This window comes from Emydura macquarii, unplaced genomic scaffold, assembly GCF_026122565.2.
Source record: "Emydura macquarii macquarii isolate MOO-44397 ecotype Brisbane River unplaced genomic scaffold, CSIRO-AGI_Emac_v2 contig_1451, whole genome shotgun sequence".
Lineage (NCBI taxonomy): Eukaryota > Metazoa > Chordata > Testudines > Chelidae > Emydura > Emydura macquarii.
The window spans coordinates 21,126,552-21,146,030 of NW_027131588.1; the positions used below are offsets into that span (position 1 = coordinate 21,126,552).

Below are 19,479 nucleotides of genomic sequence, written 5' to 3' on the forward strand. Positions count from 1 at the left end.
TTCAGCACAGGAGCCGGCCAACATTTTAGCTGCAAAATAGGTCACATCACTTGCTAACTTACAGCTAATCATTGCCCTGCCGACTTGCAGAAGCAAGCACGGTGCCACTCTATGGTATGTACAGTCAGTATACTGGCACCTCATTTCTTTCACCCTTAGTCAAATGGAGGTATTTTAAAAGACTGACTAGATCATTTCAGTGCAGGTTAATTTTAGAGCATATGCCAAATGGCCGGGCAGTGATGGTCTTCTTCCCCAGGAACACTAACAATGGGGAAATAATCCCAGCTCTGCACCTCTGTGATGTGGAAATCTGCTCACTAGCAACTCGCCGAAGATCACAAGTCATTGTTCAAAGGATTCTGAAAAGCTAGCACGTGATACGAGATAATGACAATGATTACTACAGTTACAACTATAATTACCCCAGTCATAGGATTGAAATCCCATAATTTAAACAAGATACTGCACACCTAAGACAAAAGAGAAATTAATATACGAAGCTTAGAGCAGCCAGTGACCATTTATAGACATGTCCACACACCACTAACTTATGACTTTCCAAGTTATGCAAATGTGCCCAACTTGTGAAACTAGCATGTTGGGTGAGAGGAAGATTCTGGCTGACGAAAGTACAGAACGGCCAGGCAGCCAGTTTCTCCCCCAGCCCCACCCCCCCTACACGTGTTTTCATTGGGGATTTTACCAGAACATTTGTACTGTGTAACTATATGAGCAAACCAAATATATGCATGTACACAGTGGGTCCTTAGTGCAACACAATACCACCTTCACAAGGGAGGGACGGCTGGGTGTTTACGGCACCACTTGTGAGAGGAGTGTGGTCTTGCATGACTCAGTCTGAAGACTGTACTCTAAACTGTCATTTATGCTAAACTACAAAGGGTGCCTGCACAGCAACGTCAGGGGAAACGTTTGGTATAGTTAGTTGAGCATGTAACTACAGGCTGTAGGAAAGCTGACTCAGTCCTCGACAGGGCCTGATATATAAGCATGTTACACATACATACAAAAATGATTTGAGGGGGCATTCCACAGGTCATTATCTACTATTGTTTTAAAGAATACACAGCAATCCCTGGCCTGTGGCACAGAGAAAAGTTCACCTGAGCACAGCAACTCAACTTGACGTTAGATTTCTTCCATTGCTGCATGCAGCCTTGTTATAGCCATGTCGGTCCCAGGATATGAGAGAAAGAAGGGAGCGGGGGGAGGAGGAGTTGGTCCAATAAAAGATACTCCCTCCCCCACCTTGTCTCTCTTGACTCTAGAAAGTTATGATCCAGGGACCGTGCTGCCTTGCTGCATTGCAAGGACTGGGATCCAAAATTAGACAGAGATGCTGTGTTCATCTCTATGAGAGACTTCGCTGGCACCCTTCAGAGCAGGGGTTCTCAAACTGGGGGTCGTGAGGTTATTCTGAGGGGGTCGCGCACAGCTGACAGCCAGAGCCCTTCAGAGCTGGGTGGCTGGAGAGCAACGGCTGCTGGCTGGGTGCACTGAAGGCCCCCAGCAGCAGTGCAGAAGTACTGGTGGCGTGGCATGGCATTGGGGGGGGGGGGGGTCACCACAGCCTGAAATATTTTCAAAGGGTGTCCCAGAAAAAAGTTTGAGAACCCCTGCTTCAGAGAGACAGAGCTGCCCTTTCATCACAACTAATGCATTTCCCTTAACTCCGTAAGCTTCTCGATGTGTGCACAACGGCCAATTGGTCTTCTGCAATCGTGGCATGGCATATGCTCAAGCCAGTCATCTTATCTGGAGAGGGACACGGCTGCTTCAGGCAGGGCTAAAACGCAAACATAGGGAAAGCAATGCCAGGGCTTTTTTTTCTATTCCATTTACTTGCAATGGACAATTACTTGTCTACACGTATCAGAGATCTATGTTCTAGCCACACACGGGCCAGTCAGCGCATGGTTTCAATACCGCTAATGGGGGTCTCTGGCCTGCATCATGCAGGAGGTCAGTCTAGGGATCTCATGGTCCCTTCTGGCCTGGAACCTAGGAGTATTGAGTAAATAAGGTCAGACTGCATTACTAAAAGTTCCCCTCAAAATGGCTACTTAAGCCGGAGTTACTCCCACAGAATTTGCCTAACCTGAGAAATGGATCCCAGTTCCCGGTGGGGAAGCATTTCTCTAAAGCTATAAAAGCAACGGGCAGAAGCGTTTGGATTTGTGTCTGCAGATTAGGCAGTCAGCGTTCCCGACTCTTCACTCTTTCACTTTGTGCATTCATCTTCTCAACCAGCAAGTTGGTTACCATACACAAGCCCATTGCCCTCAGCCCTGGCGAGCGAGCGCCGTTATTCTGCGAACGTGCGTGCCTCCAAAGCCCTTACCTGATTGATGACGTACACTCCGTAGTCCAGCTGCTGCCGTTGAAGGATGGGGTGGAGATAATACAACCAGTACTTCAGGTGCTCAGCGCGGTTCCTGAAGGGAATGATGATTGCCACCTTCTGCAGAGCTGTACAGTCTTTGGGAGCGTATCGGCCGCCTTGTCTCACTTCAGGATTCACCTTCTCCACGTCCTCCAGATTCACAGGCTGGGAGAATTCCACCCGCAGAGCGCCACCTGGGCAGTGCCATGACAGGAGACGGGTTAGCAGCTTCCAAAAGCCCTATACAAGCCTCTGTAATGGTTTGACGGGTCTCAGTTCTTTTATAACCCAGAGCGGGGACACGGGGAGGGGTGGGGGCTGAATAAAATTCTACAGCCATGAAAACCTACCCCCTCAAGCCAGCACATGAAAACCCGCCCCATAACACGGGAGCAGAGCGAGACACGCCCCGTTCCGGGAAGTGTGCTTTGGAGCAGGCCTCAGATCTGGATCCGAGATTTATTGGGTCTGAAAGGCCCCAAACCTGCTGTAGGCCACAGGCTCCTGCAAAGAGGAACAACCCAGCACGCACTCTGCTGTTGGCATCCCCCACCCCCCGAACCAGCCTGAAGAGAGCAGAAACATTCCACTTAATCACTCCCTTGCCATACAGTGCAGGTCCTACAGGGTGTAAAAATAATCTCCTACTGACGCAATGTCTTACTCATGCAAAACCAACAAAACCCCCTTTTGTTTTGAATACCCGCAAAGCAACCGAGAGCACGCCCGCCTTTAAAGCACCTCTTCTAGAAACATTAAACAAAATATCTGCAATTTAGTCTGGCAACTCCTGTGCCTGGCTTCGGTAGGAGAGGTTTTGAAACTGCCACGGCCGTCTGCCCCAAAGCAGGGGTTTCAGACCGAGAGGCTCCTAGACAAACATGCCTAGTGTATCAGCGTTACTCAAAATAAGGCTGCGTGGGGCCCAGGGCAGAAACTAAACTCCCCTCCTGGTGCCACACGGGGATCAGGTCCATGCCAAGGAAAGACAAGCACCCCCACAGCGGGGGCTGGTCAAGGGCTTTGAATAAGAGGGTGGAGGGGGGAAAAGGAGCTTGAAAAGAGGTAACAAATAATGATGAAAAGTGTCCCGACGACACAAGCCTGCTGTGTGATCTTCCCTGGCACAGCGCCGGGGCCCGTCCTGGGGCGGAGGTTGGTGCTGACCCCTCAGGGCAGCGGGGAAAAGTCGCTCAGCTCAATCAGTGCAGACCCTGGCCTGTCCTTCTCTGCACCCGGGACACGTCAGCACTTTCCAGCAGGGTTTCGAACCAGGGCGTTAGCCGACATGCTGCTCACCAGGCCCTGACAGCCAGCACAGAAAAGGCCCATCATATTCAGGGTCTTGCCAGTTACGAGGTACAGCCAAGTCAGGGCTACCTACTCCTGAGCCTAGACCGGGTCTCAGACACCACACACAGCCAGGGTGTTCTCAGAACAACCGTGAGAAGTGCCAGGCTAGGCAACAGCTGCCTAGAAGCACTGATTATTGTTCGTCGGGGCGGCTTCGCAGCAGAAGCTCTCTGCCGGGACCCAGTCCTGCCCATTCTAAAGCAGATGCAGGGGAAATCCGGCCACCTTTCAAAAGCGTGAGAGCAACCCAGGGAGTGGGAGCTCACAGTAACAGGGGCCAAAGTTCCCTTAAGAGCTGCCCTGGAATCCTCCAAGCCGTGTCCTTTGAAAGGAGCCTCTGGCCGTCCTAGAGCAAGGCACGGAGCACATTTTGCCGTGTCCATGGGATGCGTGCTTTAAAGGAAGAATTCAGAAAACGTCAGCTCCTCGGGGATATAAACGTGCAGCTGAATGAGGCTCAGTTTTAGCTAAACGCTACTGGCACGTCTTTCAATTGCATCATTTAAAAGCCACCTGCACATCATCCGACGCAGAATATGTTTTTCCGGAGAGATCTCGGTTTCAATTCACATTTGGATGAGCACAATGCCAGACGCACATTGTACATGCACCCAGCCCTTTCTCATGCCAAGATTTAATTTAGTAAATGAGGGCTCCAGGCCCACGCTCACCAGCGCGTGCTAGCCCAGGGGAAAGCACTCAGATAGTGATTTTCCCAGCTGTGCACAAACGACCAAAGCCCACCCTCCCAAAGTATCTTCACTAGATTTATAGAGCAAGACTGGTAAGGAGAAAGGGAACAGTTTGCAGGGATAAATACAGGTAAGTAGCTGTTACAGTGAATTCTGTCTGTATTTACATTCATGCACAGTGATCTCATCAAATTATTATTTCAGCCATGGCCTGTGGCCTTTTCCTTGCTTATTAAACTACAAGGCGTTCTTTCTGCTTCAAGGTATAATCCAACAAACACCTTCCATGAACCTGCCAGGTTTCTGTAATGGCTGGAGGGTTGGGGCTAGCCAAGCCTCATTACAGAACGAGCCACACCTAGAGAGAGCAGGGTGATTGGAGGCTGAAGCTCAGGAAATGGCAGAGAGATTGCAGAGTGTGAAAGGTTCCTGCATGGAAGACGCTGAGACCAAGGCAGCTGTGACTGAGGAGCTACAGTCAACGGGAGACTCCTGTTACAGATCCTGACCGAGGCCAGGCCTATACTACACACTTACTTTGGTAGAACTTTGTCGCTCAGGGGTGTGAAAAATCCATCCACCTGAGTGATGCAGCTATACTGACCTAACCCCCTGTGTAGACAGTGCTATGTTGGCAGGAGAGCATCTCTCCATAGTTACTCCACCTCCAGGAGAGGTGGTAGCTAAGATGACGGGAGACCTTGGAGGGAGCTGATGAAGTGTTTGTAGTGTAGACCTGCGCTGAGAGAAGAGCTGCACGGGCTGTGGAGAAGGCAGAGCTCCAGCCAGGTAAAGACAGAGATTTTGAACTAAGAGCTAGCTCTGGGGTGTCCCTAAGTAAAGGAAGAGAGTGACTGACCTGGTTGGGACCTGGCGGGCCAGTGTGCAAGGACTCAGTGAATGGGAACCCGGGAAAGGAATGTAATTACTGTGGACTGAGAGTTATTAAGGGACCCTGAAGAAGTGAGAAATTTGTAGCAGGGCAGCACGGAGTGACCTCTGCACAGGAGGCAGCTGACCCCTCTACAATCTCGTGTTGATACCTTTACAATATACACTACGGACCGTTGGCTAGAACGCGGGAAAGCACTGAAAATAAACGGAACCGTTTACTGAAGTGCATGCTGTGATGCAGAGCCGACCCGTCCCTGCTGAAAGTGGGGGGAGGGGGCACAATTTAAAGGTTTGTCCGCTCCAGGAACAGCTCAAGTCACTACCCCCGGCCCCCCCCCCCCAAGTCTCCCTTCCCAGAAAGCAGCAGACCCACCCTGCAGCTCCCAGCTGCTGCCGTGCGAGGATGGAGGGGGAGGGAGGCTGGCGCCGGGCTGCACCCTGTGACTGAGCGGGGCCGCCAAACCCTGGCTAAAATTTGAGGGGCATGTGACCCTGCGTGCCCCCTCCACGTGTTGCCTTTGTTGTGATGTTCCCGCTTTGCTTTTTGTGCCTGTTCTATTATGCCCAAGCTCCCCACGTGCAGTCCCTGAGTTCCAAGAGCGGGGAATGGTCATATTACCAGGGATTACCATACACCAGCCGGCTTTAATGGGCCTCCCCATTGCTTCTGCAAGAGTAAAAAATGATCCCCTTTACCCAAACCTCACACACGCAATGTTTTGCTTAGTGGCGCATGACACACCCAGACATGGCTTGCTGTTTTTCCTTGCGTTTCCCTACAATGTCTGGGAGGAGAGGGACAGTTCGTTTTCCAGGTTTAAGTGTGTGACCCTACGAGCACACCAGTACGGGGCTCACTGGTGTCAGGTAATTGGCCTGACCCATTCTATGTACCCCAACTCTCTATGGTTATAATCTGCATCTAAAAGGTGTCATGGAATACGTAAGTGGAAAACTAACAACTCACTGATCATTAATATTCTTGCATGATGTGTGTACGTGATGTGCATTAAGAGTTACGGACGTATCTTGGAATGACGACTAAAATGTGTTTAAGTCAGGCATGCCAAGGAGTTGGTCGACAGGTCTGCCCTAAACAAAGGAATGTGTTTGCTTCTCCGACAGCCTGGTTATCAGGCAGAGACACTGAAGGTCCACTTAAGCAAACAATGCTATCAAGTGAGGGAGGAGACACCTTAGTGTCTCTATCCAGCAGGAGAGAGAAGCTTGGTGGGAGATCCAGAGGGGTAGCCCTGTTAGTCTGTATACAGTCCTGTACAGGACTCTCGTTGTTTTTGTTCTGAGTGTTGCTTTTCAAAGAATCCATTGCAAAGGTTTGCTGGTCTAGGAACCTCAAGTGAGAAGCAACCGAGTCAGCTGCTTTGTAATGCAGTAGTAATCTTGTAGACAAAGTGTAGTGAGCGACGTGATTTGTGAAAGCCTATCACACAGCAGGGATTAATATCAGTGTGAAATGTCTGTATTAACACAAGATGAAGAACTACGGATACTCACTGGTATCAGGCTTTACAGTCTGTGACCAAACACAGGGAGAAACAGGCTTCCCCCCAGGAGGGGAGGCAGCTATCTACCAGTCTCCAGTGAAATTAAACAAGATGTGACCAAAAACAATAGAAGCTCCATTTACACAGAAATCAGCAGGGGAACAGGAAATCCACAGGAAGGGAAGAACAGCATACGAGGTCATCCTGTCTCTTGTAACAAGGTCATTGAACTTTGGAAGATATAAGCAAGGACAGAATCCATCCTCGGCATCCATCACTAGACAGACACAAGGGAACAAAGCTTTTGCGAGCTGAGAAAGATTGGTCCTTCAACCAAGGGTCGGGGGGAGTAGGGGGAGTGTCAAAGTCTCTGAAAACTGAATATAGGTGAGAAACCTGCTTAGGCAAAGATCTTTCACCTAGGAAGACAAGGGAAAACATCACCTTGCGCTTCTGTGGAAGGTCCTAACTGAGGGAAAGTCAGTCATGGCTGGGGAGGAGGAGGACTGGTGAGAGAAACCATCTTGAACAGAGCCTGTACCTTACTAGATTGAGATCTTGTCTACACTACAGACTTACATCAGTATAACTATGTCGCTCAGGGGTGTAAACATGCACACGCCTGAGCGACGCAGTTACACCGACCTAACACCTGGTGTAGACACTGCTATATCAGCAGGAGAGTTTCTCCCACCGACACAGCTATCGCCTCTTGGGGAAGTGGATTAACTACACCAACAGGAAAGCTCTCTCCCATTGGCATAGTGTCTTCATTAAAGTGTACAGCGGCACAGCTGCACCGATGCAGCGTTTTAAGTGTAGACCTGCCCTCAATTTTAGAGCTTTAGATGCGTGCTTTCATTTTTATTTTCTTGGAACCCTTTCTAATGTTATTCTTTTTACTTGGCATCACTTAACCTGTGTCTTTTTACTGTATACGAACTGTCGGCTGTGTTTGCAGGGAAGAGTGTATTTGCCCCAGTTAAGTTAATAAGCTGTAATGTACCTTTGTCACTTCAAAGGAGCAACAACTCCAGGGCATGCAGTTCTGGGGAAATTTGGGACTGAGAGTGTGTTGAGAGCCCCTTGCCGGTAGTAACCAAGGCTGGTGGAAGCCAGAGTGAAGCTGTCCAGCACACAGACACTCTGGGTGTGACCTGCATGCTGGTAGGCTGGCTGTGAGCATCCCAGCCTGTCTGCTATAGCTGTAAAGCATTGTAAAGCACTTAGAGATGCAGGGCAAGAGGTGATAACATCCCCTCGCTGGTCTGGATTGCACTGTGAACCCTGTGGCAATGTGACTAATGATTAAGCTTTCCATATTTTAAGACTCATCTTGCTTTGGGCTACTTGAGGATTTGCTTATGAATTTCTCTCATTCTTTTCAGACCTCTGTTCCATTTGCCTCTCTACCAGCTAGTTTCTCCAGTACGTAGCACTGACGCAGACTCCTTGAGCATGAGCGCAGCCTGCAGAGCTGGGCTGCTTTATAAATAGGCTTCTAGAAGGGAAAGCAGCTTGTAACAAGAGGAGAAGAAGAAAAACAGGAGAAGCAGGAAGGAGGAGAGGAAGTGACTATGTGGCAAGTTTGTGTCAATACACGACATAGCACCCATGTTTGACTCAGCGACATCCTGATGAAACACACCTGGACAGCCCAGTGGCCTTGTGTTTTACTGTCTCTCTCCGGGGTGAACTGGCTCTCCGTGAGTCCATTGTCAAACACTCCTCGTCTCTTAGCAACAAACAACATGTACTCCTATGTACTCGAGGCACGCAAAATACGCAAGTGGCACACACCCAGAACTGGCTTTATTGTTTAAATGGCAGCTACATTTCCTTTTGTGAGATCAGCACCAACATGCAGCCAACCCTATGGGTAGACAAACGGGTTTCCTACGAATTCTAGTATCATTTCCTCATGCTGGCTGTATTCTCAGAATAGCGACTCACTCCCTTATCCGAGTAGCGTAATCCACCTGCACCAGGCCCAACCACCCATTCTCTCACAAACTGCTATTGGGGTTTTTTTTCCAGGCTTGCTCTCACGGCATCATCTGCTCCTCCGTACCCCTAACTGGGGTCCATTGGGATGAGATACAGAGGAATAAAGCAATTCTGAAGTTTTAACATAATGGTAGGTCTCCTCAGGTCAATATTAAGGAAATGCCGTGCTGTTATCACTTACATTAGGTGGTATATCAGGTTATAGTTCATCCAGATGTTTGGGAGAAGGGGGGGAGAGGAGATAAAAACCACTTAACCCTTCATTCCACCCTAAGAATCAGTATTGTGTGTGCAGGTGTTGTACCGCTGTGCTGCTCCAGGGGTTCTCATCAGGATAATTTAGTATTACGAACCCCTGCAGCGTACGGCCTGCTCTCCACAACGCGACACCCCAGCAGATCGCTGACATCACACCCGCGTTTTACTTACACCAGGCCTCAGTTCCGCCAACAGACGGAGTCGAAATGTACACCTTTTCCCCACCAGAGGGGTTCACAACTCCTGAGGGCTGCCGGGTGCTCTCCGGCCTAAACACGAGGGCTTGTTTTCAGTGGGGTGCGCTCTTCCCTGGAGCGGCACGCATGGGGTCAGAACATGGCAACCTGCCAAAGCTGCGTTGCCTCGCTTCCAGGGGGGGCTCCTTCTCCCAGCCCCTTGGGTCTGCGGGCATTTCCTTTGCAGTAAACAGCACTGCCGCCCTTAAACATTATTATTAAACCCGAATCAGAAGTCAGGCCCCCAAAACCACAAGATTTAAAAGAAAAATGAGTTTGGGGCTCTTTTATTTCCCGCTTGGTTGCTGGACCTGCGGGGTGCACTCAGGGCACTCTTCAATCTTTCCTCCGCAGCCACCAGGGCTAGAAAGACCAGGGTTTTGACATGAAAGTGGAGGGGTCTCATGCAGTCACCTGACTTTAAGAAAACACCAGTTATCATGTGACCCGGGATTAAACCGTGAGAGCTGGCTGCCCCAGTCCGTGACCCTGCAGGCAGGCAGGGCTGTAGGAAAGATCTTTATCGAGCATGCATCAAGGTCAGCGTTACAGGCTGCAGCTCTGCAGCTCAAGACACCACAGCCTGGCCTGGGCTTGCGTTTCTGAGCCCCCTGGTGTCACACTGAATTTGGTCCCCCCCCAAACCTTTCCCCAGGTCCACCCACCCAGCTACCCGCTCAGAACACCCACTCTTGTTTACCTGCAGGCAGGACCTGTTCCCCTCCCGTTTGTTCATACGAAGAAGCATGAACACAAGAATGTTTCGTCAGAGGTTTCGGGAGCGTGGGGTGTGTTTTCAGTGGGCCAGATGAGAGTCTGTCCCCTCCAAATGCAGCTGGTGCCTGGCATGCTTTGCAGACATGGGGAGAGGAAGGCCTGCAGCATTTGCTCACACTTGTCACATTAGCTTTACTTAATCCATTGTGGCCTAGGTAAACTGGCCCGTCTGATTCCCCCGTATCTCAGTCCTTCTCACAGTCCTGGCAAGGAGACTGGAAAAAAGTATGACATCCATACAGCAGCCAATTTGTGTCATACCTCTGCCAAACACCTCCACCCCTGGAGGAGCGCTCTTTGCATGGGCCCAGGGTTTAACACACTTTTCAACTCTCCAAGCTGTAATCACTATCATTTCGGAAGTCTGAGACCTAAATCCCCCTGGAGACATCGCCTGAGCATCTTTCAGACCAAGGAATTTTCAGTGCTTCTCTGTTACATTTTTCAGGTCGTCTCAACGAGATATTTAGCTAAAGACTTCAATCTCTTAGGCTACTAAGAACGTGCCAGCTTCTCCTTTCACATCACCCAGCAAGGCAGAGCAACCACACACCTCTTCTGCGAGGCTCCCTCCTCCAGACCAAACAGGGGGGCAATTAGTCCCTAAGGTCAGAGATGCCTGGGCTCTATTTTCCTGTATTGCCCAGGGACTCTGCAGGCATCTCTTCAGGTTCAACAGTACTCACATGCTGTGACCGCCAACATTACACCAGCACGTCAGCCTTCGTGTTCACTTGTCAGTTTACTGAGAATTATACTCTATAAAATGCAGTAACCACAGAATTTCCAAGAGGTGCAGTAAAAGATGCTGCTTGACATGAGCTAATGACATTAAAAACCCCGTACAGCAACATCTGAACACAGAAGCAGATGTGGTCTGAAGAGCCGATGCGGTTGTACTAGCTGCTGCATAAGAGGAAGTGTCTTTTCAAAGAAGGTGAAAGGTAAGGTTTGTGTAGAAGAATGGGAACACAATGGCTGAGATGTACTTTGCAAACCATTGCTGGAGAGACAGTGACGTACCTGTTCCAAGTGGGAATTAACCACTCACTAAACCGACTGACACACATACCCATGCGTCGTTACAGAATTAACCCCGCTCTTTTCCAGACCCCACAGCATGCGAGCCCCACAAAAGGAAGTATGGCAGGGGGCAGAAGCCTGCAGGCTCTCAGTGTCGTTAGCAATTGGAAAAGGAAGATAAAGCTGCTATTTTATTTTTTTTTTGGCCAGACTTCACCGAAGAGTCTACTTGACAGGCGGCCAGTTTTCCACCACCTGCCCTTTCAGGAGGTACGTTCCCGCTGCTCATGGATTAGGACTGTGCCTATGCTGTACCGTAGTACACACTGCGGGGGGATGGTTTGCAGAACTCACCAAAGAACTGTGCTCTACCCATCCCACGTGGATGGTGCTGGTGCGAACTAAAGGGCACCTAGCGTGCATTAACATAGTCCTCTTTCCAACCTTTTAGTTCACGGCAGCAGTGTCCACGTGGGCAGTTAGTGTGTGATTCACACCCTGATAGTCCGCACCGTGGTGCAGTTTAGACAAGCCCTAAGTGTGCTCTGCTGCCCCAATGCAGGTGATATGAACCGTTCCCCTGGTAAGAGAGCTGGGAGTGGGTCTGTAATGAGAGGATCCAGGGTGTGGGCTGAGCAGTCCTGAGCAAGGAACTCTAGAGCGGGTCAGCATGTGGAGGAGGCCTGAGCTAACTTTGTTCTCTTATTGTTCACGTCTGTATTAATAAAGCCAAACTCCCCTCTGAGGTAGTGGCGTTTGGACGCTACATGGTCTGTAAACCTTGTTCTAGAGCAGTCTGGGAAAAGCACTGACCCCAATCCATTCCTTTATGACAGAGCTAGCATTTGTTGACAGGAAAGCAAAACACATACAGAAGAGTTAATGTGTTCATCTGGGGATGGCTCAGCCACCAGATATTTACATATGTGAAAGCGAAAGCTTGTAATGAACAGTTTTTAAACCAGTCACGCTCCACTGCTTCCCAATACATTTCTCATTTGCTGCACTTGGTCTTTTTCCATTCAGTTGCCTTCAAATGCAGCTCGTTTCTAGACAGCAAACTGCACAAGTGTCAGCCCCAACGCTGCAAAGATGGGCAAAAGTTACAGACAAGGAGACCAGGAAAAAGAAAAGAACAATTGTCACAGGACAAACTAAATCATTGGTTCTCAAACTGAGGGTCACAGCGTGGTTATGTGGGGGGTCGCAGGCTGTGGGCCCCGACCCCAGCCAGGTGCAGAGCTGTGAGACTCCCTGCTTCTTCTTGGTGGAGGAACATAGGGGGTGAGGCTGAGCAGTGACACACGGTTACTGCTCACCTCCTCCCCACCCCACAATGTTCCTCCAAGCCCCCCATGGGAACTGGGGTGGGGAACAAGGAGCAACGCCAGGGCTCCCTGCATCTGAATCACTTTCCCCATGCAGGTCTGTTTCCCCAGGTGGTGAGGGGGGTGCAGGGCTAGGAGCGAAGAGGGGACAGTGCCGGAGTTGGGGAGAAGAGGGAGTGGGGTGCAGGGCCAAGGGGTCACACTCAGAGGCTTGCTGTGTGAAATGGGTCACCAATACTTGAGAACCACTGAACCCCACATCTTCAGGGAAAATAAATCCATGACATTTAGGAAAACCAAAGTGCCCAAGGCAATGCCTGTTCAGGAGGGCCAGGAATTGTGCTACCTTCAGCCATGTATTTTATCCCAGTACCCAAAATACACCTAACTTATCAAGCACAGACAAATAGTTGTGCCCCAGTGCTCAAAAGGGTGAATAAAAACAAACGATCTTTTGTTATTGATTTTAAAAAGTTATATTCAACACATTTTTCTTTTTAACAATACATCTATTTAGAATTAAAATTATGACAGCCTAAATTAAGGCCTAAACTGGACTATAATCTATTAAAATCATTTCACTGAAATAAAAACAACATTCAATACTCCAGCTGACCAAGTTTTAAAGAAAGTCACACCACTGAGCGGACGGACCTCACTCTGGTTCCAGGTGCGGAAGTGCTAAACCAGCTTTTGACAGCAGTAGCCTCTTCTACACGTGCAGAGAGAATGTTTTCATTTCACTTTATTCAGCTAGGTCAGTTCCATGACCCAGCTCATTCAAAGTTGAGAAACAAATTGAAAAAGCAGGAAAGCCAGTTTTCCACTTCCAATCTATGAATAAGAATGAGGCGTGAGAGCATGAGAGCTACTAGTTCTGAGACCTTGAAGGACACCATGACCAAAACAAACAGGTCGATTAATTAACTACAGTTAATACTTCCTGTATTTAATAAATCAGTCAGTTTAAATGCAAGACATGTTTTTATAAATTTACTTATTTTTCTTATCTATAGTACCCAGCACATTTAAAGGAGTTGTATTTAACTAATAAAAAAGAAACTTAAAATGCTGTTTTTGTGAAATTTAATTGAATTCCAGTGTCTACCCAAATGTAACTTGACACAAATCGTGAGTAAAAAATCATCATCTAGTAAATAAGATAAGTGTAAATCACCACTTTCTAACACAAGAAGTGTAAAACTCGAGTATCTGAATAAAGGCATCATAAGCTATATAACTACTTAAATAAAATGCAGATAGAGATAACGTATCCTCCTGGTTAGCACAAGGAAGTACCACATTTAGTGTCAAAGCTACACTTAGCTGCAAAGCAACTTGTTTTAATCATTCCCAACCACTGAGAATCAACCTTTCTTCAGGAAAAAGAACTAAAAAGTACAAATGCAATACAAGATTAAAACTGATTTATTTAAATCAAGATTTCCTCATTTAAATCATGATTAAAATCGGTGATTTAAATCAATCCACCCTGACACCCAGATGTTTGCTATCAGCAAGAGCTCTTCAGAAAATTAGGGTGGTTTTGTTTTACTATTGAAGTGGCCAAAAGTCTGTCACGACTTTAAATTCAACAGGACACTGGGACTCTAATGCCCCCTTCCAACGCCCTCCGTTTCCCACTTCTCTTTCTGTAGCATTTGTCACTAGATTAAGATTTTACCAATGACTCATTGCACAGCAGAGCTGGAAGCCACATTGCTGGGGTAATCTCAGCAGAGATTTTTGCACAGGTGTAGTGACACTGACACAGCAACATGGCGGAGAGGCACTGCACCACTACACAGCTGGGTTTGCCCCGGTGCAAAAATCTCCAGCACAGACAGGCTGCTAGAGGAAATCTGACCAGATCACAGTCAGAAGAACCATCATGAATTTGCAAAGAAAATGAGTCACATCTCAACCGTATAAACTGAATTAGCAAACGCGCTGAGGCCCAGCTCCTCTGCCTGGCTCTCTGCCATTCTGGCAACTACAGTGCTGGCTTAGCCAGTCCACAGGTGATCCCGCCAGCAGGTGGAATCTCTTTGGTCTAGAACAAGCACAGCCGCTCCTGAATCCCTCATTGGCCCCTGTGTAGGGGGTGTCTGAAGGGAAGAGGGACTTGCCTACAACCATGCAACACCCAGCCGCAGGATTCGAGTGTGAAGCTGGCATAATCCACTCACCCCTTCCCCCCTCTTCCTGCCTGAGTGCAACTGGAACGCAGCCCAAGGCCACAGCTTGCATGTGGGAAACCTGGACAAACCCTACACAAGTCTCACTGCTTTCATTTCAACTGGATAAGAAACCAGTGCAAACCCTCTGTGGGCATGCCCTTCCATTGGGCTAAAACTGCTACAGGCTAAACCAAAATAAGGTGGGTTTAAAAATCAACAGAAGAACGTCTGCATGGGGCTCTGCACCAGTTTAACGACACTCGGTTTAAAATACACCCCATCTTTCGTCAGACCAGCGCAACTGCGTGTGCAGACGACACCTCAGCTTCAGGAGCATGTAGCAATGGCTACATGGGTTTCCCCTGCGTATTTCCCTCCCTGTGGCCCCAAAAGACACATTCCTAGCAAGCGCTAGGAGAAGGGCAGGCTGGCCAGGGACACAGCCCTTGACCACCAGGGAGAGAGCTGAACGGTGGCTGGGCAGAGTGCAATTTGCTCCCAAGACACCAAATTGTAGCACAAACAACTCCGGCAACAGCTACCACCTCCCTGCAGCACTGTGATGCTGGTGTTTTGAGGCTAGCTTATTTCTAGAGCCCCACTCGAGCCGTGATATGCAGAAAGGGTCCGTGGATATGAAGCGGATATCCACGGATTTGCAGGGCTTCAGAATTTACATTTGGACCCGCGTCCATCCGCGAGCCACAAAAATGGTCCACAGATATCTGCAGATTTGCAGGGCTCAACTTATCCCCCACATTCTCGGTGGCCAGAGCTCAACTTGCAAAGTTTGCCCACATAACTACATCAGTGAGGGGTGTCGTTTTTTTGCCAACATCGTTATGCTGGGACAAGCTGTAGATGCAGTTTTATGGCTATAAAGGTGCCTTACACTGGTATAGCTTATCCCAGGGCCCAAACCAGAAGCACTTTCATACCAGTGTAAAGATGTCCACACAGGGGGACGGTTTTGCTGCTCTGTTTGCTTGTCTAGTTACATCAGCAAAACCGGTAAGTGTAGACAAACCCTTCATATCCTGGGCAAAAAGAAAGAACCAGTTGTTGATAGGGTTGATAAGGGCCTGAAAGGCCAGTTAGATGACATGGGTTGACAACAAGGTGAATTGAGAAGGATGCCCAGCCGCGGGAGGGCTGGGCCAGCGCTAGAAAGCCAGGAAACTGAGCATAGAAGTGGGGGCAGGAGAAAGTCTGCAGCTGCTCTCTAGGAGGAGGGATGGCCCTAGGAAGGAGGAAGCCCAGGGAGAGAGTCAGCCTTGGAATAAGAGTCTGACAGGAGGCTAGGAGGGGGGAAGTAGCCCCAGGGAGCAGAGGAGGCTGCAGCATTAAACCCAGAAGCAGGAAAGAGAAGATGGGGAGAAAACAGCAACAGGGACAAGACTGATGACCGGCATTGCTAGTTCTCAGGTCGCAGGGCTGGCACCCGGTGCAAATGGGCAGGCCCAGGTTTCATCTGGAAAGGGGCCCTGTTGGACCTCCTACCCCCGAAAGAGGAGACCTGGCCGGAGGGCCACGTTACCCGAAGAAAGGTTATTGCAGAGCAAGCGACAAGCAGCAAGGGGGCACCTGATGCAGCCAGAACTAATTCCCAGACCCAGCCACATCGTAGCTCACTAGCCGTGAGCAGCAATCCTGTCACAGCAACACAACAGAAATCCCTGTGCCTTGCTCTCTTAACAACACCCCCAGGGGCTGTATCCATGGCTTCCTCTAGACCGCCCCATCACCCAGGCCCTGGCCAGGCTCAGGGAGAAACAGCTCACCCTGACGTAACATGCAAAACCAGCTACAAAGGGAAGTGTGAAACAGACACGCACTTCTTGGCCTTGCCTTTTACGATTCCCCTCCTGCCCGATTTTAAGATTCCCTTCCTGCCCCATCTGAGAGGTCTCTTTACAGAGCAGAAGTATCAGATTCCTCTTTGGTTTGTCGCTCAGCTCTAAGGAAGCAGCACTCGGCAACTCCCGCTGGAGGGACCTGGCCTGCCTGGCAGGTGTAGACACACTGCACAGCAAAGAGGTTACATCTCAGACCGTCCCAGGAGCTGTCCATGCACACTTGGACAGATAACCCTTCCCACTCAAATGCCGCAATCCTGCAGCCAGATCCCTGCCCCCTCAGGGGCACTCCTGAGCCGGTGGCAGGATCAGGGCTTAACCGCGTAGCCAACACGACAGCACCTTTCGTCCTGCGGCGAGACTGCTGACGTTTACCCGAGGAAAAGCCACCGGGGCTGGTTTTTGCTTCGCTGAGACTGCACGTGGCGTGTTAGTCATGTGGGAATGCATGCTGTTTGCTACCAACTGGGGGAAGGGCACAGGGCAAGTGGGGTGGCTTACAGGGGAATAAGAGGGGAAAATGCCGTATACGCAAGGGAAATGTGACAATCCATACTATGTGAAAAAACAACAAACGGGCCCATCTGAGTCGTGGCTACAGTATCGTTGCACATAACTCCTCGCTCACCCTGAACTGTTCCAGGAATTGACGGATTAGTCAGTAAACCAGCACTGCAGACATGTGTCAAGGCATTTCCAGAAGACAGGCAGCAGCTGCATTTGAAGGCCTTATTTGGACTAGATCATTTCACGTTAGGTGAAGCGTTCACAGGAGGTGCTCAGAATTGTCTGCATTTAGAGCAGGACAAGGACTGGCTTAAAGGTAACTACGGCAGGCAGGGGAACCAGACGGGGAAATCCCTAGAACTGCACAAGAGTGTGGCTGGTAACAGATGCCGAGAAATTCGACTGCTTAAAAAGGCAGAAACACAGCAGGCAGGCTGAATTCAGGAGAACTCACAGAGGAAAGTCGTTTATTGAGTGGGGGATAAAGAAATGGCAGCATCAAAAGGAATTGTGGGGAAGAGTTAATATTCTGTTTAGCTGTTTCACAAAATTAGTTGATGGAAAACCAAAAAAACACCCATTCAAACAAAAGGCCCCCAACTGGCACGTAGTTGGCCGCTGTGTTATTTCTGTAAGAAGGTGCTTTTGTCAGGGGAAGAAAAGGGTCTCCTCTCTTACCTGCAGCTGCTAGGAGATGCAGGGAGGTCATTGGAAGAATTCAGAATTCTTTTGTCAACCAAGTTTCTGCCTCTTGCAGGGCTGGATTCACTACAGCAAAGGAAAACCCCCGTCAGGTAGGCGCAGGGGCCAGGAATGCTGTTACCAGCTGGCTCTCCACACCACAGTATGATCACCAGTCTGTTATCAATGGGCCAAAGTAGGGGTCCCATGTGCTTCCAAGTCAGTCGGGTCTGGGTAGAGTCTAGTCACTGTTTCTAGCTCTGGGTCTCTAGGGAGGAAGCACTCTCAGCCTTAGACCTCGTCTAGGGCTCTTCTGTGGGACACAGGGTGCCACTGCCCATCTGCCCTACACACCGTGAGACCTTTCAAGCCCCCAGCCGCTTACACACTCCCCTGTGGGCCCTCTGGGCTTCTCATTTAACCCCTTTGGGGACACCGTGGCAGGAAAGCCAGGAACACAGGTTGAGCAGAGGAAATCTACACTTAAAAGCGTTCTAGAGTTACAAATCTTTGAAAACAGCCCAAGTCTTGAGACGCCCCCTCCCCTAGTCTGATCTCTTCTCTCCTGTGTGTTCCTGGCTCATCAGCATGTCAGGCTGGGCAGGATCCCTCCTGCATGTGGTGATCGCTGGCCCCCCTACACATAACAAAACTCTGCTCGGAAGTAGGGCCCCGTCTCTGAGCCACGTGCACCAGTCATGCTGGCCCCTTCTCACCCATCCCCATCAGCCCGTGCAGAAAGCCATTGTTCCACAAGGCTAGTTGAGAGACAATCAAAGTTCATGGCCCCAGACTGGGGTCTTGATGGATCCTCAGCGATTGCCCTAAACACCTTTCTGGACAGGGCAGCGTGTGTATGCAGCAGTACAACAGTTTGCTTTTGAGCAGGTACAGGCTTGTGCAGTCCGCAGGCCCGGCATTTCCACCTCTAGTACAAGACAGAATTTGCACTTGGACACAGACACACCCCACTTTGCCACGGGCTCTACTTCTGCAGCACCCTGCTGTGTTCATTTAGACTGAGTAAAGGGGCCTAAAGAATTAAAGGTGTTTGCATGACACCGGAACGGTCCAGCATTAAAAGGAGGTTCTGGGTTTGGTGTACAGAGACCTCCGCCTGCTTGGCAGCATGGTGCACACACCGTCAACAACGCTTCACTTTGTTGAAGCGTACAGAAAAGAAGGAAAAAGAAGTAGAGCCTTGGGAATGTCAAGTATTAAATAAAGCTTTCATTTTAGCAAAATCCCTGGCTCCTGTTAGCTAGAGAGAGGGTTTTAAAAGGAACCCCCCACACGCCCTCTTGGCAGTCACTCAGATGTTGTTACAGATAAGTATACACTGGGGAAAAGAGAAGAAGTTAGCTGAGGTGGGCTGGAGCGGATGCTGCTGTTGAAGTCTGATTCTGTTTTTATAAAAGACGCACAAAAGGGAGAGAGAAAAAAGCAAAGAGAGAAAATGAAACTTGTGTCTCTGGTGCTAGACTTACCTGCAACCTCCCTGCTGGGAAAACACAGGCATGGCATTGGGTCGTATCAGGGTCTGTCTACACGGCAATTAAAAACCAAGGGCTGGCCTGTGCCAGCTGATTCAGGCTTCCGAGCTCTGGCCGGAGGGGGAGAGAAGAGGAGATTCTGACAATGTCTCATAGCCCAGGTGGGTATTTGGGATTTAGTCAGAGGTAGTGGAGGTAGCGACGTCATCTGAGTCCATCTCTCCAGCCCAGTCTGGTCAGGATCAGCATGATGAAGATCCAGCAATGCTACAGTGGAACCCT

The 19,479-nt window shown here is 49.4% G+C and overlaps 1 protein-coding gene across 1 annotated transcript in view; it reads right to left on the minus strand.

Moving 5' to 3' along the window:
• The window catches only part of B4GALT1 (beta-1,4-galactosyltransferase 1), a 46,682-nt gene that overhangs the window by 18,432 nt on the left and 8,771 nt on the right, over positions 1-19,479 (minus strand). Inside the window, exon 2 of the mRNA XM_067553323.1 lies at positions 2,366-2,601. Coding sequence (XP_067409424.1) covers positions 2,366-2,601 — 236 coding nt within the window. The remainder of the gene's footprint in view (positions 1-2,365; positions 2,602-19,479) is intronic.